The 21,859-nt window shown below is 39.2% G+C and overlaps 2 protein-coding genes across 5 annotated transcripts; both read right to left on the bottom strand.

Moving 5' to 3' along the window:
- Positions 1–122: 122 nt before the first annotated feature.
- nim1ka (NIM1 serine/threonine protein kinase a) lies at positions 123–12,318 on the bottom strand. Its single transcript, XM_020593693.1, has 8 exons — positions 12,265–12,318; positions 11,461–11,772; positions 5,548–6,039; positions 4,808–5,164; positions 4,513–4,625; positions 2,711–2,832; positions 2,431–2,577; positions 123–1,674 (listed from the first exon to the last, which is right to left on the bottom strand). Exons 4-8 carry the CDS (start codon positions 5,116–5,118, stop codon positions 916–918), a joined length of 1,452 nt encoding a protein of 483 aa, XP_020449349.1. The 5' UTR covers positions 5,119–5,164; positions 5,548–6,039; positions 11,461–11,772; positions 12,265–12,318; the 3' UTR covers positions 123–915.
- An 81-nt stretch (positions 12,319–12,399) lies between these two features.
- Positions 12,400–19,920, bottom strand: znf131 (zinc finger protein 131). Of its 4 annotated transcripts, none has more exons than XM_020593687.1 (9): positions 18,737–18,909; positions 16,412–16,553; positions 16,227–16,328; positions 15,359–15,503; positions 15,067–15,175; positions 14,705–14,887; positions 14,188–14,566; positions 13,918–14,048; positions 12,400–13,423 (listed from the first exon to the last, which is right to left on the bottom strand). In XM_020593687.1, exons 2-9 carry the CDS (start codon positions 16,533–16,535, stop codon positions 12,917–12,919), a joined length of 1,680 nt encoding a protein of 559 aa, XP_020449343.1. In that variant the 5' UTR covers positions 16,536–16,553; positions 18,737–18,909; the 3' UTR covers positions 12,400–12,916. The 4 variants fall into 4 exon arrangements, with proteins under 4 accessions (XP_020449343.1, XP_020449345.1, XP_020449346.1 ...); XM_020593689.1 differs by lacking the exon at positions 18,737–18,909 and adding an exon at positions 19,743–19,920 and having other exon boundaries at positions 12,486–13,423; XM_020593690.1 differs by having other exon boundaries at positions 12,486–13,423; positions 14,188–14,563.
- Positions 19,921–21,859: the final 1,939 nt, after the last annotated feature.

Below are 21,859 nucleotides of genomic sequence, written 5' to 3'. Positions count from 1 at the left end.
TTTAAAATGATAAAACATACACAACCAAAAAAGCATTATATGCCTTAAAAATAAAGACAGAAGCATTTAAATGTTAATTTCATTTTAATCAACACATTACCATGAACATGGCATCAGATGATTAAAAAACCTTGGTAGTGAAATTGTCTTGTTTCAGAACTGAAAATGAATTATGCCACATGAACAACTAATACCTCTCGTGGTTGGTTTGTAGCTTAATGCCAGTTTCAGGCCCAGGGCAAATAGAGTGAGGTCATTCAGCAGGTGGAACATCTCACAGAGATACATAAGATGAGATATCTATTCATATCCATATCATCACACTAATTAAACCATTCTTTCTGATTTCATAACATAGTACAAAACTAAGGCATTGAAGAAAAGTGCAATTAAACTTTAAAGACACCACATTTCATGCACTGAATGCATGTTTCACTCTTTTATTACCTTAGCATAAATTTGTAAATTTTTAATTGTTTTCCTTAAGATTTATGCTACATTGATGTCTCCAAGAGTTTATCGGTGTTACAGCACAACTGACCATAGAATGTATATGGGCTAGAAATGTCTGGCTTGCATGACCAATAACCAGAATAATGTATTCCATATAATCATCATTGTGTTTAATTAAATAAATGATCATTTACAACATTTCCAAATCTCCTGAGGACTACAGGCCCCATCCCTGTCAGAAAAGGAGACAAACAATTCATCGGCAGTAACATTCTCACAGAGATTAATTTTACTTACTAGAAGATGCTAAAGTAAAAAACCCCAGATTTCAGGAGCTGAGTGGGGCTAAATACCATGATATTACTGGGCTGAAAAGCATTGCTTTTATTTCTAATGAAATCCATGCGATTTCATCCCAGACTATAAAGTCAGTTCATTTCCATAGCAAAGCAGAGCATTTTGTCACAGAATTACACAGAGTTTAGACGTGTGCCGTAAACTACGGTACACCTTTAGTCGTTCCTTTTTATTCGATGTAGCTGGTGCAACTGCCTGTGTGACCACAGACCTGCTTTCAACAACCCGTCTCTTGTGAGCGCGGTGTAGCAGGATTCTATACACCCCAGTGATGGAGCTCCTGCAGTCTTTTCCCTGGTTGTTGAGGATATGTTCTGAAGTGATTCCTAGTGTCTCCAGTGCTGTCTTTATCTCCATCTCTTCTTCCCCAAGTTCAGATGGATCATTCTCTGCTAGGTAGTATGGGTCTAGTTTAAAGGGTTCCATGGCACATGGGAAGTCCACAGGCAGCAGCCACTCACAGCCCATCATCTGTTCCACTGTGCAGCGATCAGATGGTAGGGGTTGGAGGATTCCCTTGATCAGCCTCTGGCATGCCTCTGGCACCCAAGAAGGCAGGATGTAGGCCCCCTCCAGAATGCATCGCTTCAGTTTGGCCACAGTATCTGCCCTAAATGGCATGGTGCCTGTCATCATAAAGAAGAGCATCACGCCCAGGGCCCAGATGTCTACAAAGACGCCAACATAATGCTCATCCCGAAAGAGCTCAGGTGCAGCATAAGGTGGAGAGCCACAGAATGTGTTAAGTGTCTCATCACGGCGACTCAGTGTGCTAAAGCCAAAGTCGCCCACCTTGACACAATAGCTGCTGGTGTAGAAGACATTTTCTGCCTTCAGGTCACGGTGGATGATGTTGTTTTCATGCTGTGGGGAAAAAATGAAAACCCTAGGTAATTTTCGCCTCCTTTAATGTCAGTTAGCTACTGAAAGATTATCCCAACCATCATAATATTAATAGTGGACCTATTTTTGTTATTAACAATTAGATTTCTGCCAGAAAAAAATAACAATTTACCAACTAATTTAGTTAAATATGGTAGTTCCTAGGTTTGAATCCAAATGACACATTCTGGTACAGAGGATGCTGTAAAATTGACAGCAGAAGCCTAATAATTGGAGACATAATAATGCAGCTGTCATTTGAGTGACCCCTGACCAAACAGATAGATACACAGTTTTTCAGTTTCCATTCAAACTCCACTCATCCAGTAAAACCACTAAGAGATCACTTAGTGTATAAAATGTTTTGCTTTTAGCCATGACAGCTCTTTTGTTCTTTTATCACACTGTATGTAGTTATTCTAGGTATCAAAAGGTAATCAATTTTCATGTTTTGATGCTTCAGATCTTGTACTCCTCACAAGTGATTTGTTACAATTTTGACTTTGTATAAGATTAATTAGGTTAAGAGATTGCATTACATTTTTTTATGCTCCATGAAGGCCACTGGAACAGCATGCTGTGGGTTGCCGTCTTAGTCTGCAATAGTTATTTGAATATAAATACTGCATTTAAATCCAGTTAAAGCCAGACTGAAATCCTGTTATGTATTATGTCACATATCATACACATAATTTTGAACAGATGTACTGTATATAAATCTATGCTGTATGTACTGACCATGTGTTTAACAGCAGACAGAATCTGAGCGAAAACAATCTTGCTATCAGTGTCGGAAAGTTTCCCTTCGGTAGTAATCTTTGTGTAGAGCTCCCCTCCCCCTGCGTACTCCATCACCAAGTGTAACCGTGACAAAGTCTCCACTACCTAAAAAAAAGTGAAAAAAAAAAGACAACTGATACGAGTGACAAATATGCCAGAATGCACTACTGAGAAGACTGAATGTCCAACCTCTGACAAAGGTCATATATAAATCAATATGAAACTGTATGAGCCAAACCTCATAGAGGCGTATGATGTTCGGATGGTGTAGTTTCTCCATGCTAGAGATCTCTCTGGACAGCAGCCTCTGGGTTTTCTGATCCAGCTTGGTTTTGTCTAGGATCTTTATAGCCACCTTGTCTGGGGATCCAGAGGGAGAAAAGTAAAATCAGTGGTCAGTGGCACATGAAACTTAATATTATAGATACATGTTTATAGAGAAATATTTTAAAGTGGTATTTATACAGAGCTAGAATATCTTATTATTGACAAGAGATGTTTAAAAATGGAAAGGTAATTTCCATTGTAAAAATAAAAGTAACCCTGTTGTGTGTATTACTATGCATGCACCCTCATTGCACAAATCTTATGAAGACAAAGGACAGGAAATATGAGCCTGGCTGCACCTAGCTAACACAGAATTGCCCCTGAAGTGTGATGCTCTGTTCTATAATTTGATGGAGGATTAGCTGCCCACAGAAACCAATTTTCTTGATTATGTTCTCCCAAGGGGTCAATTCTGACTTTTAGCCCCATCTTAAAAGGAAATGTCATTTTTTGGAAATGAAGAAAAATTGTTCTGTTCTTGCCATCCTGCAGTGACTTTAGGTCTGAGCAGCTACAGAGGGTCTTGGTGAAGATTAAATACAACAGGGACACAGAACATTGGATTAGCCACAGTTTCCAGGAATCAAATTGAACTAAATGTGAAGAAAATATAGTCAAAATTTCAAAACAAACAACTTATCTTTGCAAAACACACAAAAATATTCTACATATATGAAATTCAACTACCTGATATATTGGCCGTATGCTTTATATAATTCATGGAGATAAATAAAATAGACCTCAGGTAACTGAATACAGAAAAGTTCTTAAGTGGCAAAATGGTGTTGAGATATCTAATTGTGCCTCAGTATACATTATTCAGGCTGGTATTATGCTCCCTTTCAGCTGTGACATAGTTTTCAATAGGAGCATTTAAAATGCATCGTAGCTCATGTTGCTTTTTCAGGACAAAAAGATACCACATGCGCACACACACACACACACACACACCCAGACACTCACATGTTTTCATCCCATGTGGGGACTTTACACTGACTTGCATTCATTTCCTGGCCTTGCCTAATCACTTCCCCTTACCCGAACCTTAAACTAAATTGACAAAATTCAATGAGTTAGGAAGACCAAATCCCCATAATGTGAGTAGGTAAACAGGTTTTGTTCCCCACTGCGTGCACACACACACACACATAGCCTAGCACAAGCAGGCATACTGTAAGATAAATATTGCCCTAAAAACATAGATCACGCACACCCACATAAATTCTCCTCTCTTTGTAGCCTCTGATGAGGCATGCAGCAGTTTTAGCTGTCACTAAGGAAACTGGAGATCTCTAATCAATCCCTCTGTTAAAGGGCAGCAGACAATCTGCCTTATTGTGGCTGAATCAGCCCACTGGTCAAGCACATATCGCCTTGTTAGTGAATTACTACATACTGTAGGGACACACTTGTTAGTGTTGCAGCCCATTGATGGAAACAGCCCATCAGCCAAATTATCACTTAAATCTAGTAAAAAGCCAGAGCAGAGAGCAAATCAAAGCTTACCTAAGAATTGCATCTTTCCAGATGGACATTTTCAGCAGTGCCTTTCTTTTAGCAGTGCCTATTCAGTCAAAATGCCTTGGCTTCTATCAATACCTGGTCAGTCAATCACGTCAGTATGCCAACAATGTTTAGCGGATGTTTCACTTTGTAGCACTGTAAGTGTTGTATTGCACAGATGCATTTTATTTTATTGATGCAGTGTCTTACCTTTTGTGAGGGCATGAATTCCTAGTTTGACATGAGAGAAATTCCCACAGCCAAGTTCTCCTCGAATTTTGTAGAAGCCAATTCTTCTGCCCACTGTTAGCTCACGCACCACCCTGTGGTCAAATTACATAACCGATGTAACATAAAGTATTGTTTATTACATACTGGAGTGTAGCCTTTATAGAAAGAATTTCACCATCTGGGAAATTGCAAAAAATAAAAACACAAAAATCACAATTTATGTCATGATCATCAAATAAAAATGTTTTTTTTTTCTTCATCACTTGACCTCTACCTTTCATCCTGGCACATATCCAGGTTGAGCCTTTCCAGTGGAGTGAGGCGGCGGACGGTGGCTCCCTCATCGTCTGTGTTGATGTCAGAGCTGTCCTGGCGGCTCCAACGGGTGTACCTTTGGCCACCAGTAACCATAACTGTACTTCCAATTGAACCTCTAACAGAATCTCCATTAGAGTCCCCGTTCTCGGCCGCAGAAATTGAGCTGCTCCCAGCAGTGCCTGCTGTCCCTGGCACCCTAGAGCCTGCTGTCCCAGCCCCAGCTTCATCCCCTTCTGGGCTGCCTTCAGAGGGACAGACAGCAGTCATCCTGCAAGGGACACCCAGGGTGGAGTGGGCTGGGAGTGGTGCTGGACTGGATGCACAATAAGAAAAAAGTCCATTATTTTTGTCATTAATTTCTAGGTACATTTTAGACAATTTATTGACAACATTCTGTGAAAGGTATATCAAATATGCATGTATGATCTTTGTTGTGAGACTTATTAGCAAAAGAACTGTCCCCCATTTTTTTAAATGTGTACTGGGTAGCTACAGTGTTCTCACAAATAGAGAGCACACATAACCCACATGATGTTAAATGAAAAAGCAAAAATTAAATAGCTAGCCATGACACATTCATTATGTGGGTACTGTACTAGCTTTAATGCATAAAAACCATTTAAAAAATTATTATACCATCATAAATCCAAAAGCTGATTAAAAGCAAATTCATGTGAGACAGAAACTGGGACCTACCTTCAAATGTGTGAGCCATTTAGAAGAAAAATCCCTTGTTTATTTCCTTGTATATCAGAAAAATAGGACTGAACGTCCAGGCCATGGACCTAAGCACATGCTGCATCCAAAATTTGCCACATCTGCTGCAGCTGCAAACAGTCCTCGCCACAGTGAAATATCAGGGGTAGCCTGCCAGTTGAAAACAGCTGTAATTTTACTGCATTTCGAGAATTTCCAAAGATTGAAGCCTTTGTTTTCCTTATTTGTAGCTGTCGAAGACAAGGTGATTAGGCTGGAGATCAGCTAGACCATGTGTTATTGGATTCATGCTCACTGTTGGCCCTTCCTGAAGAGGTCTGTGGAGCTTTAATGGGCTCTTTTGAGTCTACAGGGTATAAATAGGCCGTAGGCTGAGGAGGAGGGAAGAGGAGCGGTACAGGGGGGTTGGAAAAAAGATGCTGAACAGATGATAGTGTCAGGGTATAGCCATGGGGCGCTTAGTAGCACAACCTGGAATGAAGAACAAAAGAGATGCAAAAATAAATGTCTTTTATGTTTATTTTGATGCTCACAGTTGCCATCACTTTTCTTTATGTTGTCTGACTCTTCTATTCTAATGTGTTCTTTTCAGGTTTGTTACCTACTTATGGCTACATCAAAATATTTAGCATTTTGGCAACTGTGTACATTTTTTATAGGTCAAGCATCTGTGCAAAACCATGGTATACAGGTTTTTCCACCATGTGAAATGTGAAGCATTTTGTGTGCGCATGTCAAGTGTGCCTGTGCAGTAACTGCTTGGGTATCCATTAATTTGTATTGTAATCCTTGCTTAAATTAGTACTTGTGTCCTGCTCCAAGGGTGATGCAAGCTTAGGTTGCCACGACAGCCAGAATAAACAAATCAGTGATCCTCAGCACTCTCTAACATCAAGACGATACCAACAAGCTGAAATATAAGGATGATCCAGTGGATCATTTTCATTTCTAATGCAGAGTATTATGACTGTCACTCTCGTGTGTGTGTGTGTGTGTGTGTGTGTGTGTGCGATGTGTGTGGGTTTACCATTCTGTAATAAGGTGATAACTGCTATACAGGTACATGCTATTCCAAGAATAAAGCTCTAACTACTGTATGTCCCATGAGAAAGAAAAGATAAATCTGAGGTGAAGGTGAAACCTAATTTTAAAGACATATGTATTCTCTAAAATGACAATTCCAGTCAAATAAAATAAACAAAATATGGTGTTTAGAGACTCAACCTTTATTGACACTATTTGGCTAAAAAGAAATGTGGGGAATATTTTAATTGTTTCAGAATTACATTGTAAATTGGCCTGAGACTTGATTTTTAGAAATACACTGGTTGTGAAATACTGACATTTGATGGCAATGGTGAAGAAGTAATAAACAAAACAAAAAGAATATGGTTTTTGGCGACTGATTTCTGTCACTATTATGCAAAATTTCATAAAGTGAGTTAGGGTGTTCAGGAGACACCCCAACCATGCATCTTGATATTATAGAAGATGAATGAAGGAGGAAATCAAAGCACTTCTCTTTAGTCACACCTACAGTCTCCGAGCCTTCAAACACCTTCCTGCCATTGTTCCGTGAATATTTCAGCATTGATATGAGGCAACCTAAAAGGACTTGCTAAGAGAGGAGAGGCCTCCACTTCACAAAGCAACAAGCCCTGAATACCAGCCTTTTATGTGTACAAATAAAAAGAATAAAGAAGCACCATGCATGAGATAAATGCAATAAATAATGAGAGCAGCGCATGCAGACAAATGGGAGAAACTCATCATCTGGCAAATTGAGTTTTTCATTTGTAGATCAATAATCACTTAATGTTATTATTAAAAACTGGTTCATATGCCATGTGATATAACCACTACAAAGTTAAATGACTTATAAGAGACACTGCCCTGTAGTTTGTTGTTTTCAATGAAAATATCATCTAAACATTATAAATATATTGCTAACATTACTTTATCAAAGAGTGAGACACCTGCCTTGTTGATTAAAGTCATTTTAAATAGCTATCTGGATCTACTGATACTTACTTCAAGTGGAGTATCTCCACAGAGGGTCTGCAGAGGAGTATAGTTACCCACTTCGTGCATGGCTTCCATTATATAACAGATCTACCGGGTTGCTTGGTGACAGACACAGGCCAAGCTTTGTTTGCTTTTTCTTTTTTTCAGGCTTAAGATTAGGCATTAACTGGCAATGAGTGTCAAGCAGAGCACTGCTGTGTTTACAGGTATACGAGCTGCATTGAGCCTGAGCGTACCCGTGTTAATTATGTGCACGAGTGGACTGATAGATTTATACACACACCAACTCACACACAAATAAAGAACACTACAGTGTAGCAGTGCAAGACTTAGGAAGCCGACAAATACAGACAGGTGACAAATTAAAGGAAAAAATGATTATTGAAGCTCTTCCAGTGACACATGGTGGCCCAGCACCTCACTAAGTTGCTTCTTCCTTTCATTTGTCACCTGTCTGTGTATCTTACTCATGCACGTTTAAATAAAACTGAAATCAATGCATAAACAAGCCTAAGTCATTTGAATCATTCTGTGTGCCAAGAAGAATGATCAGAGATGAAAAGGTTACAGCTTTATAAAATTGCTTTGTTTGATTTATTCTCTGTTTAAAATGTGCTTTAGTGTGTTGTTTGGCTGCTGGTCAGAAAAAGTAAGACATCTTAACTGGTTTAGTTAGAGAAAATGTCTATAATAAACACATATTTGTTGTAGAATTTAGTTAGTTAACACAAGGCTATACTACTTGAAAAGACAAGGAGAGATATTGTGGAATCCTGTTGTTTTATTAACAGTATTTTCAACACTCCCCATACAAAGACTAAATCCAATACTGGCACTACTCACTGTTACTGTCAGTCTTGGGTTATCTTATTTGTCTCCACTATAGATCTCCATTGTTGTTCAAAAACAATTAAAAACACAGTATTGACATGTTTCCTCATTACAAAACACAAGACCCTAGGATTTTGCAAATATTGCCCTGAAGGCTTCAAACTGCCAGTTTTTTTTTTTTTACAGCGCCTGAAGTAAGCAAGAGTCAAACATCAGTGCACAAGATCTCTTAATTTTCCTAACAAATATCAGGGTTTTGTGTTTTGTAATGAGGAAACATATCACTCAGTGCAGCAGTGTGTTTCACTGATGTGTTTATAATTGTTTTTGAACAACAATGGGGGCCTATGGCATAGGCGAATAAGCTGATTCAGGACTGACTTACTGACAAACACTAAGTAGTACTGAGTAGAGATAAATCACTGTTGGTTTTAGTCTATGTATGGGGAGTTGATAATACTGTTATATAGAAAATGACCAGCCTTATGCTTTAAAAGATGCACAAATGCTCTGATTTTGCTGTAGAAAAACACAACTGCAACCTTAAGGTGAGTAACATTTCTCAACAGCAGAACATCTGAGAGAATATCTCAAACCAAATAGGCTGTGTTTAAATATTAGTATTTTAACATAAGGCTATGCTGTTTATCATAAAGAAGACAGTGAGTCTACAAACAGCCATCCCTTAATCAGAAAACACAATCAGCTATGCCAAGTAGGCCTATGGGTCCTTAACTCAGGAGACAGTCAATCATCTGTCTGACGATTGCTGAAGGGAAGGAGGGAGGTTTGCCTGGTGCAGTATGCTGCTGATCAGACTGCTAGCATCAGCAACCTCTTCACACACTAACAAGGGAAAACACGAGAGCTCAGCCACAGCAGCTGTGGAGCAAACATCTCTCTCTCGTTCCCAAACCTGTGTGCTGCTTCTCACATCCCCCTGTCTGTAGAAGAGGTGGTCCTCTCCATTTTGCCTCTAAGAAGCCCCTTACACTTTACATCCATTCCCTAAGTCCAGCTTGTGCTTGCATCCCATTCTCTCTTCTTCCTCTGCCATTATGCATTCAGGTACAAAGCCAGAGAACACACATTCTTCAGACAGGCACATGTACAAGCATGCTCATGTAAATACATATGACGAGTGGCACACAGACAGCAAACTCTCCACACAAAGCTACTCAGTGTGTTAATTGAGAGGCATGACTGAGAATAAAGAACTCAACACTGAAAGAGCTTTGACAGTGAAGACTATGGGCCCTAGGAACAGAGGCAGGCCTTTCTGGAATCTATGGGGCAAATATTTCACATTTCCAGAAAAACAAAACAAAAACAAAAACCCACACACAAGCACACTGAGCTCCCTTCGCTGCAGACTGACACACACACACACACAGTCCAAACTGAAGCAGCACAGGCCAGACACAAAACCTGGCGTTCCAAGTGCTCAAATGAAATTCATGATAAAATACATGAGCAGGACACAATACTCCTTTCACACCCAATTTAAAATTTTGAATATACATTTTACTTTTATCTTTTTACGTAGCATGATTCCTTCTTATTCATCATGTTAGAGTAGATTGTATTAAAAGTTCATCACACATTTGTTAAGTACATCTTGGAGTGCAACAGAGAGCTGTAGACATCTCTGAGTATGCAGGGAGTACAATAACACTGTATCAATGCACTAGACACTATAAATCCTGCAGCTAGGGCTTCAAATCTATTTGGTCATCTATTTCTTCCTGCTTTACAGAGCCGCCTGAGTTTGCATATTATTCGCTTTCAGCATTTCAAAGAGGTTTGCATCAAAGAAAACCATATGAAGCACACGTTTCATGTGCTAACTGTTTGGCCATCAAAAGAATAAAAATCAAGAACAAATTACATAAACTGGTCTTGGAAAGAACTATTTTTGCTTCAAAAACATGTTAATATATTCAATTTCCACTCCAGGTCTGCACTGAGAATAATGACTAAGGCATATTTGAAAAGCTTACCTTTGCACTTCAATACATTATCGGTTGCTTAATTTTGGAATTAGGTATTCTATTACACAGTTTCCAGTTATTTACATCCTGGACTAAACCACAAAAACAAAGACTACAGTTTATTGTTTGCTTAAAGACACAAGACACAAAATAGCCCTGACAGCAAAACTGAATAAGCCGTAACCCAGTGTATTACCACTGTGACAGTTCTAGTTTTAGACTGTGAATTTCCTTTCCATGTAGCAACAGTCAAGCTTTTGAATAGTTTAACAAAGCTTTTCTGACAAACAAACTTGTGATATGTGTCTAGAACCGTTTAATAAAACTACACCTAAAAGCAATCTATTGCCCCCAAGCCTTCCAGATGAAGAAGATGGCAGCAAACAAACCTGCTAACCCCATCAGTCAAACTTTGATGGGACAAAAATAATTTAGGTTATGAATTATACTGCATAAAAACAAATCAAATCCCCCAAAGGTACAGCAGGAGCTAGAGCCAAACATCTAGCACTAGCTGTCTGCTCAGCGCAGAAAAAGAGATTAGACTTATTATGGCTCTCTAAAGTTGAACTATTACGCGCGTTTGCGTGCGTCGCGTTTGTGCGTAACTGCCAGGTGATGCGCTAATCCTTTTCAGAAATGATGCATTGGTTCTAAAGACTACAATCACTGCAGAATAGGAATACAATAGAGCATAAACCGCGAAATAAAGTCAATTAAAACATAAATTATGAGCCACATTCTTGTATAATTCATATCATACAAGCCCTAAAGAGATTAATGTTCAAGGTATGTCAACGCCGAGTCTTGTGACTGCGATGTTTTAGAATTTAAAAATGGATTTTGGCAAGCTTTCCGAAGAGAAACCACCTTTCGGGTAAGCAAATGTGGTAGTTCGTCAATTAAGTGATTTGTTTATCCGTGTTCCGTGTCAGTCAACAGTTTAAATCTGGTCGCTGAAGGCCATTCTTTCAGAGCCAGGGCATTTCATTTCAGAATAACATAAGCACAAAAAGACCACGTTACATTTGTGAATCAGTCTTACTTGCGTTAATATCTCCGTGCGCCAGCGTAGACCAGCTTTACCGACCTCACTGTGAAATCATCTCCGCTATCCGGTGACATTGAACGCATTTGCTCTGCAGCACTTGCTCCCCGGTTCAGTGTCTTTTGTGGAGGAAATCCGCTTGACTGGCAGGTGAAACGACGAATCAGCGCCGGCCCAATATGTCCGCCGTGCATCGTTTATCCAATGACAAGCAACAATTACAGCCAGGGGCCGCAGGATCCATGTAGTTCAGTACCATAGGAGCTGTCCAGAGCAGTAAAGGTGAAGGGACGCACCAGGTAACCTTACCTGTCACGCACAGCAGAGGTTCAAGGTAGGGTCAGAGGACCAAGTGGGGTCTGACTGTTAACAGGTGCCCAGATAAATGGTTACTGCTCTCTGGTAAAACATACAGGCTACGTTACCGTTTGTAAGGTCGGGTTCCTTGGGATTTAAAACCTCATCATATGAAGTTCAGTGTAAATGCTTCAGTCTAAACTCTTGGAAATTATAACTTGAGAAACTAATGCACATACACCTTGTTGTAAAACAGCCCTGAGAGATTTCCCATTAACCAGTTAGGGTGAGTAACTTCTAGTAACTCTACATCCCAGTGCAACTGCTATGCCAGCATCTTAATAATAATCTTCTGAAAAAATAAACAGCTTTGTAAACCAAAATGTATGGTTTACCAGCACTGGCTTGCATTACACCAACTTCCTCAAATCTACATCAACTATTTAGTCACTTGGGGGCAGTGGAAACAAGCTGTAAAACCAATATTAATATACAATCCGTTACCTTATAAAGCTGTGAATTTACACATTCAGCTGATGTGGAGCAACTTTCATATTTGTTCCGAGTCCCTCCTGCTCTGGCCTGGTTTACATCCTTCAGGAGATACCTGGTGCATGCAAGACTTGTTTTGGAAATCATGTTTTATTCCATATCTGAGTATTTCTTACAGAAAGGCCAAATGTTAATTAGAAAACACACCTGAACAAGTGCAGCATTTCCACTGAAGAACGTCAGTAGCATACAACAGCTGTTGTTATATGAGCTGCAACAAGAACAGTTCATTCATTGGCAAGTGACTCAAACTGAAAGAAACAAAATATAAACTTGAGGCAAAGTAAAAAAAAACAAACAAACAAAGAAAACATTAAAATAGACCGATGAAGCACTGAAGAGTCATCGGCAATATGGGACATGATGCCAAACACTTTTAAAATAAATACAGCAACCTTGGCAGAAACCTTTTTGTCCATATATACATATATCAAAAACAGAGGGTCATACAATGTGATGACAGACAGAATGATATACTAAGGTGACATTCTGTATACCACATGCAGTTTTCTGTATAAAAACTAAGATGTCAGCTACAGGATAACACAGGCGTCCAGGACTGAACGAATGTCCTGTGGATTATCAACAACCTTTTTTTACACTCTCATACAACCACTGCTTGCTCTGCTTCCTCAATGTTCACTGTCTCCCCTTCCAGCTCTACTTCCACCTGAGAGTTCACCACCTGCTGTCCATCAACTTCAGTTGTTGTCACGTGCACCACCTGGAAATGCACCCCAGCCTGCTTTAACCTCTCCATGTCCTCCTCGCACATCTCCGCCACCCCTCCATCCTCCATCACAACTGTTGTGGTCTCCTCCATCTCCATCATATCTACAGGCTCCACTGTGACATGTTCGACCTGAACTCCATCATCCAACAGAACTGTTTCATCTCCCTCTATGCTCTGCGTTGCTATGGCAGAGTCTGTGATGACCAGTTCTAAACTTGATTTGTCCTCAATAGAATGGACATCTCTGAGGTGGGCCTTTAGCTCTTTGGGTTGGGTGAACCACATGTCACACATGGTGCAGTGGTTGGGCTTGACTCCTGTGTGGCTCACCAGATGGTCTTTAAACTGGTCCCAGCTGTTGAACACACTGCTGCAGACCTGACGGAGGAGGAGAAAACAGTAGGTCACTCTTACAGAAAAAAACAAAGGATCATCATTCTTCTTTCTTTTGAGCAATGTATAAAAAGAACTGGAGCATAAACAACAAAAACTAGATTCACTGGGAGATAGGTCAACAATATCTGGCCTATAGTGAAGTGAATGTTAAGTTAATTAAATCAGAAGAAAATATTTGACTGAGACATCCCTAATGTAAAGGGAATTAATCAAATGTAAATGAATGTGTTGCCATTTAGATCCCAGATACAGTTTATACTGTTAACTAAATTTCCCAAGGTAAACCAACCCAGTATAAAACAACTACATGACAACATATCAGTACATCAGTCTGCACACTAAAGGAGGCATATATCAGATTGTCTATGCATTATGTCTGACAAAATACATTTTCAAAATGTGAACAAAAATATTCAGAATTGTGTTTTTCTATGGTAGGCTCTGCACAGATAGCTTTGATTCTGGAAGAGCTGTACCTGGCATTCATAGAGTTTCTTGCGTCCTTTCTTGGCTCCGGCCCCATTCTGGCAGGCCGCCATGTGGCACTTCAATGTGCTGTTCCTTGCAAATCGCTCATGGCAGTCTGGACACTCATAGGGCTTTTCACCTAAACTCAAAGACAGACACTTCATTTAATGAGAGGCATGTAACAACAAGGCTGCAGGACAAATAAGGTAAAGTACTAGACTGTATATTTCTTTTACATAAACAGACTGAAGTCAACCAGCTTTATTTTTCATTCTCACCAGTGTGCTTCCGCAAGTGCTCCTTAAAGTGGCCGAAGTGGTCAAAGTGCTTTTTACAATATTCACAAACATGTACTTTCTTATAGGGTTTGTGATTTCTCGACAGCTCCTCTGCATCAAAATGAAACGTGCTGATGTGCTGCTTCAGAGCACCCTCCCGTGTGTAGGCTTTACCGCAGTGGTTGCACACATGCGGCTTTTCCAGTGAGCCCAAGTGTGTTTTCAAGTGTTGTTTGAGGTGGTAGTACAACTTGAAGCTGCGGTCACACTTGGTGCAGCGAAACATGTTGTCCACTTGGGAAATCTGGACCTCTACAACCTCAACATTCTCTAACACCTTGGAGGCAGTCACCGTTTCCTCCTGATACGCTATCTCCTGCTGAGCAAAAACAGGAATAACACATTTTCACATCAATCCTTTCACATCAAAAGTCTAATATACAGAGTTTACCCACTAATTACCAGAGCAATGTCTTTTAATAAAAAAGTCATTCTCGAAGTCATAATTATACTGTACCTCTTCCTTCTTCATCACCTGCACTGTAGGTTCCCCTTGCTGATATTTGCTAGTTATGTCAGCAAGAAGAGCCAAAGCAGAGTCATCGGACGCTGCCTGAGCATTCTTTGCTGCATCAACCACCTCCTCCAGTCCCGACTCCTCCAGCTCAATGGCACCATCCGCTATCACCTCAATTTCCACCTAGAGAACACAGAAAATGAAATGTGTGTACCAAGTTCACTTAATGCATTACAGAATCCTAAGCATGAATTTTAGTAATAAAAAAACAGTTACTGAAATTTCAACCAATTATAATCAAGTACAAGTAATATCCCACAAAGTTATATTAATATCATTGTGACCATCAGCAACACACTTACCTGCTCCCCTTCCACTGAGGGTAGGGTTTCTGTAATCACATTAGATGTCTCAGCAATCTTCCTCTTTTTACCTTTGCTCTTCACCATGAGTGAAGGACTCTCATTTATCCTGCAAGAGAATATGAACTCTTACTGAGAGGTAACAATGTTTATACTTACATGAAGGAGTCCTCAAACTACTTTCTTTGCAGCTCATAAAATATAAAGCACATAAATTCGCAAAGTTCTGGCAGTGACATAATTTAGCTTCTTCAGCAATGCTAGTAACAGGTTAACTGTATGCAAGTCTCACTTATTGTTGAGTGCCTTGATGGCTTCCTGCATCTGGAGGTATTCAGCAGCTTTCCAGACATCATAAGCCTCCTCTTCTCCAGCCACACCTAGTGTGGCTGTGTAAGTGAATTCCATCAGCTGGCGAAAGGCTGTGTTGCTCACTCCTGTTTGAATATGACGGCAATTATTATGGGTAAAAGCTGTTCTATGTAACACAGTTGAAAAGACTGGAAAATATATCTCTAGCTGCAATTCTAGGCTGGGAAACAGAAGTAACCCCAGGAAGAGCAACTGAGCAGGCAATCAGTCAAGCTGGCACACTGGTTGACATTATCTTATTGCACATATATTGGTATCATACATGTCAGTCAGTAAGTAAGTAACAAGGAGATGCAATACAGAAATGCCACAATAGGTTTGAGGTCATTTAAACAGTGTTACCCTTAAGAGCTCTAACAGTCTATTTCTCAAATGTAAAATGTAGCGCTGAGCATGTATCTTGGTCAAAACCTAAACAAAAAAAAAGGATTAAGATTATTTGTTTATCCTTTCTGTTAATGTTAAAGAAAAACTATCAGCAAGAATATCATCAGATTATTTTTACTCTGAAATATTTATACAATTCGAAAAATCAGTTATCAATGGGGTTATACTTAAAATGATTTATGTCAAAGTAAATACTCTTAAATTTTCAGTTATAATCATTAATTTTGTTAGACTGCCTGTGCACATAATTACATATTAACAGTGAAAACACATGTAATCCTGGAATGAATTATACAATGAACGTTGATAAAAAACTGTTTGGGTAATAAACTTAGCATCAACAGTGTGTCGATTTCTAAAGAAGAGTTTTTGGTCTCCTAATATTTCCTTTTCCAGAATACCTTCTATCTCCACCAATGGCTCCTGAGTAAAATCCTGAAAGAACTTGTGGAAGAACTGACTGCATGCTGCCAGCACTGCTTTATGAGCTCTGAACTGGTGCCCTGAAAAAGATAGACATGAGACGTGGTGCTTAGGAATTTCACAAAGACATCATAGAGATGATCTACAGTGTATGCCTACTAACCATCCACAATCAAAGTAATGTCTGTGAACTGGTCCAGCTGTCGTTGTTCATTAAGTTTGTCCATCATGACTTTGTAATGTGCTGGGTATTCACTGCCTCCATCCAACTCCACCTCACCCGCCATTATTCACCTTATCTTTCTCTGCAGGGGAAGAAAGAAAAGGTACTTTTTTTTAGAAAATTAACACAGCTATCACCAGACATGCAAGAATGCATCCTGTCACTTTATTTAATCTGATTTCCAGATTACATTTTTCTCCATTGTTTTGGTGCATTGTTAGAAATAAATAGTTTTGAGAATATTTTACTCTAAAAGCCACAAACTCAATACAGCCAAAAGATGGCCAATGTTTTTTTAAGCACACAGTACATCACACTATGGGTTTACACCTGCACACAATAGTCAAACTGGACCTCAGTGTCCAATATGACAGTCTGAAAGCTGGACAACAGCTGCACCAGGTGCATTTCCCATCTTGCATTGGCACAACCCTACATCATATTTCTCACTGTCTTAGGTTTCACAGTTTTTTGCCAACATCAGTTCAGCCTTTAAAAGTGGCTATGAAATGATTAAATATCCTAATATTTTGTACCTCTACACGTTATTACACAGTGACTATGTAGACACAGAAGAAGCAGAAGACAGGTGAAATATGCACCCTCTGTACTATTGTACTTAAAGAAACTGCATACACTGCAGAGGGAACTGTGTGACGACAACCGGATATCATTAAAATGTTAAATGAATGAATTTTAAATTAAACTACAATGTCACTGACATATGCTGGCCTAGTCAAAACTACAGTGACCTTTGAACTTAAAAGTTTCATAACTGTGCTCTCAGCACAGCTTACATCCGCAGTCACCTGACTGGTTGAACTCTGAAGAAGTTTACAGTTTTTTATATATACTTAAACTGCTGATTAGATTACTATCTCTTTAATTCAGTGTTACACAATGATTGACCTTTCACCTAAAGCTGGCTAGCAAGTTTTAGCTAGAATGTAAATATGTCTCCAGACTGACATGGAAAAAATCATGTAAAGCTTTAAATTAGTTTCAGTACCTGAAACATTTTGTGGTTCTTAATCTCTCCAAAATCTCTGCAGAATGAACTTCATCATTTTACATACTGACTGTGAGCTATAATCTCCTCTTTTAATTGTTTGGCTTGCCCTAAGCTTTAAGAATATCATTCGCTAAATAATGATCTCCCATGGTCTGTACTAAATATTTCAATATTAATTTTTAACTAAATTTTCTGTTTGTTATTAAACTGCAGGATACTTTCTTAGGGATACTTGAAAAATGCCACTTGTGCATATTGAATGAGTCCTGTGTATCCGTGCTTGTGGACCTCCCAGAAACATACTGGACATTGACCAAAATCCCACCCTATGTCCTTTTTCGCTTCTACTCTTGTTGTGCTGACAGCAAAAAGCAGTGTTGCACAATGTTCTTCCCTGTTTTTGAAGATTCATAATACATCTCTGTAATATGTTTTACAATGTAAAAACATTCCATTTGATTTACAAGGCAAATGAATGCACTGTCTACTGTACTATCTACTTTAAACTGACATATCTTAACCAAGAAATGTGTGACGACAACCGGATATCATTAAAATGTTAAATGAATGAATTTTAAATTTTGACCACACAATCTCTGTGCACTTGGGGCAAACATGCATCTAAACAACGAAGACGGAAGGAACAAAGTTATATTGGGGGCAAATAAAACAAAAGCAGATATGTAAAAGATGCTTCATATGGTAACAAAATTGCACAGAAAATGAGAATCAAAGTGAGGCCCACGAGAGGCGCATCACTATGGCAAAGTTTTATAAAAGCGTCCGAAACAAAACGTGCGCATACGAAAATCGCAGGAGCGAATCATGACGTGCCAGAAAACCGGTAACGTTATCTTTAAACCACTGATCCGACCCAAGGATGGTTCAGCTAACAGCTTTGCTAGCCCCGCTCGTTGTCAACGTTAGCTTAACTAGCAAGTTCAATCTTGCACCCCACCGAAGAACAAAATAAGCCATTTCAAGTAGCTGAGAAATATATGTAATCAAAAACCAACTTACCAGGAGTAGATATATTAATGTATTCGTTTAGATAGAGGAACACGAAGAAAATAAACATCCCACAACCCCAAAGTCTTACAGGTAACAGGCCTCTTAGCACGTTCGCCATTTCGTGTTTGACAATCAACATTACGTCATCAAACCGCGCATTAAAATACACTTTTCTGAGAGGGATTACCTAATTGTAATCGCCGTGGGCAAAAATATGCGTCAAAAACCTTCGGCACACATACCTCAAGTTTGGTTACGCTGCGTCAGAAAGCTGTTTTACGATAATATTTCCCTCGACGCATGTACAGCTGTTCTACACTCGTTGCTCCTAAAAGGGCGGCCGTTCAACCCTCGGGCCTCGGACTCCCAGAAACCTTTGCGAAGTCAGGGACGCCGAGCAGTGTTGCTTAGTGACAGCGCTGAGTGACGTTCTTTTAGACTACTATGAATTTGATTTACAAGGCAAATGAATGCACTGTCTACTGTACTATCTACTTTCAACTGACATATCTTAACCAAGAAATGTGTGACGACAACCGGATATCATTAAAATGTTAAATGAATGAATTTTAAATTTTGACCACACAATCTCTGTGCACTTGGGGCAAACATGCATCTAAACAACGAAGACGGAAGGAACAAAGTTATATTGGGGGCAAATAAAACAAAAGCAGATATGTAAACGATGCTTCACATGGTAACAAAATTGCACAGAAAATGAGAATCAAAGTGAGGCCCACGAGAGGCGCATCACTATGGCAAAGTTTTATAAAAGCGTCCGAAACAAAACGTGCGCATACGAAAATCGCAGGAGCGAATCATGACGTGCCAGAAAACCGGTAACGTTATCTTTAAACCACTGATCCGACCCAAGGATGGTTCAGCTAACAGCTTTGCTAGCCCCGCTCGTTGTCAACGTTAGCTTAACTAGCAAGTTCAATCTTGCACCCCACCGAAGAACAAAATAAGCCATTTCAAGTAGCTGAGAAATATATGTAATCAAAAACCAACTTACCAGGAGTAGATATATTAATGTATTCGTTTAGATAGAGGAACACGAAGAAAATAAACATCCCACAACCCCAAAGTCTTACAGGTAACAGGCCTCTTAGCACGTTCGCCATTTCGTGTTTGACAATCAACATTACGTCATCAAACCGCGCATTAAAATACACTTTTCTGAGAGGGATTACCTAATTGTAATCGCCGTGGGCAAAAATATGCGTCAAAAACCTTCGGCACACATACCTCAAGTTTGGTTACGCTGCGTCAGAAAGCTGTTTTACGATAATATTTCCCTCGACGCATGTACAGCTGTTCTACACTCGTTGCTCCTAAAAGGGCGGCCGTTCAACCCTCGGGCCTCGGACTCCCAGAAACCTTTGCGAAGTCAGGGACGCCGAGCAGTGTTGCTTAGTGACAGCGCTGAGTGACGTTCTTTTAGACTACTATGAACCGGGCAGTACCAGAACTGATAATAGCATAATGATTTAGCTCATTTACATCACATCCATGCAACAATTTCTTTTACGGAAACAATTCAAATGCATCCTCCCTTCCAAAATAAACCCAAGAAGCTAGATAATGTGTCAGGTCCTGTTAATGTATGAAATTGTGTTCACTTCAAGTAATGTAGACCTACTATTTGATGCAGATAACAGTTTATGTATTCCAGGTTCTGATAAGCATTGGTGAAAGAGAGATTTACCTTAGTAAAAGTGCTAGTATCAGACTATTAAAATCTACTATGTGATAAGTCCTAAATATCAAACATCTTCACATTTGCAGTTCAGAGATAACATATGATAGAACTTTATCCATCCTATAAGGAAACTTGGATATAGTGAGAGAGAAAATGAGAGAGAGAATATGCCATATGCTAAACCAAACAAATATTCATAGTACATAAATATAAAGTTTAAAATATATGTATAAAAGTTTGAAGAATAATCCTTGTCAGTGTGCAGTGCAGTATCACAACAAGAACATCAACAAGACACGTGTAAATTATTAAACATTTTTATATTCTGAAGAGGTTGATCAGGCATTGTGCTGTCTGTATCACATTTTGTGTTAATAATATACTGTGACTTGGTGTGGCTTCATATTATCAGTTAACATCCTTTGAACCTGACTAACTTGCATTCTTAGTTCATACAAGTCAGTGTGACCTGATAACAGAAACATACCTTAGTGCCAGACACTGTAAATGAGTAGTAGTCCTGCATAGTCCTGTCACATATCATACACCTCACTGCCCTGACCAAGTGTTTACAGACAGTGATACCCACTGTTTTTCTGTTTTATGTTTTATGTTGTAAGTGCCCACCACAGCCTCCATCTGATTTTCTGTTCCCTGTTTGTATGCGCCCTGATATATCGTTATCTCAAACTTAGTTTGTACTATTTGTGGTGCTTCTTCTATTTACAGTACTCAGTACTGCTGGTGACATTATATCCCCCAGAGTAAAACCAGCCACCAAGACAACTGACAGTATGTGGCTCGTATGTTCCTGATGGAACTGCTTGAATCAGGACAGACAAGCAGAAGGGAATACATTTTTTCACTTGTTTCCAGAACCATCCTGCAGTAGTGAATATATAGAGACACACAAGAGGTGAACACAATGCAGAAACACTTTCAAGATAATGCAACGCAGTCCAACAACATTGCAAAATACACCCTAAAACTGACCACAGAGATGAAGAAACCATAACAAAATTCTGCAAACATAGAACGTACTGTATGGCTATTTTATTAGATTGTCTGATATCAGGCTGCTCATTACTGTACTGCTCATTATACTTTCAGATACTACTTTAACACATATGTGTGTTATTTAATTTCTTGTTAAACCACAATGTCACTGACATATGCTGGCCTAGTCAAAACTACAGTGACCTTTGAACTTAAAAGTTTCATAACTGTGCTCTCAGCACAGCTTACATCCGCAGTCACCTGACTGGTTGAACTCTGAAGAAGTTTACAGTTTTTTATATATACTTAAACTGCTGATTAGATTACTATCTCTTTAATTCAGTGTTACACAATGATTGACCTCTCACCTAAAGCTGGCTAGCAAGTTTTAGCTAGAATGTAAATATGTCTCCAGACTGACATGGAAAAAATCATGTAAAGCTTTAAATTAGTTTCAGTACCTGAAACATTTTGTGGTTCTTAATCTCTCCAAAATCTCTGCAGAATGAACTTCATCATTTTACATACTGACTGTGAGCTATAATCTCCTCTTTTAATTGTTTGGCCTGCCCTAAGCTTTAAGAATATCATTCGCTAAATAATGATCTCCCATGGTCTGTACTAAATATTTCAATATTAATTTTTAACTAAATTTTCTGTTTGTTAT

The sequence above is a fragment of the Monopterus albus genome, unplaced genomic scaffold (genome assembly GCF_001952655.1).
Source record: "Monopterus albus unplaced genomic scaffold, M_albus_1.0 scaffold20.1, whole genome shotgun sequence".
Classification (NCBI taxonomy): Eukaryota; Metazoa; Chordata; class Actinopteri; order Synbranchiformes; family Synbranchidae; genus Monopterus; species Monopterus albus.
This window is presented reverse-complemented; position numbering and strand designations above follow the sequence as displayed.

Excerpts from the sequence above, each read along its gene's own strand:
- znf131 (XM_020593689.1), bottom strand. The coding sequence starts at position 16,535 with ATGGCGGGTGAGGTGGAGTTGGATGGAGGCAGTGAATACCCAGCACAT. Across the intron at positions 15,504-16,226 it reads GCCATTGGTGGAGATAGAAG|GAGTGAGCAACACAGCCTTT; the intron begins GTATTCTGGAAA and ends ATATTCAAACAG. Across the intron at positions 14,888-15,066 it reads CCTCAGTGGAAGGGGAGCAG|GTGGAAATTGAGGTGATAGC; the intron begins GTAAGTGTGTTG and ends TGTGTTCTCTAG.
- nim1ka (XM_020593693.1), bottom strand. The coding sequence starts at position 5,118 with ATGACTGCTGTCTGTCCCTCTGAAGGCAGCCCAGAAGGGGATGAAGCT. Across the intron at positions 4,626-4,807 it reads GATATGTGCCAGGATGAAAG|GGTGGTGCGTGAGCTAACAG; the intron begins GTAGAGGTCAAG and ends ATTTGACCACAG. Across the intron at positions 2,833-4,512 it reads AATTCATGCCCTCACAAAAG|ACAAGGTGGCTATAAAGATC; the intron begins GTAAGACACTGC and ends CTGGATCCCCAG.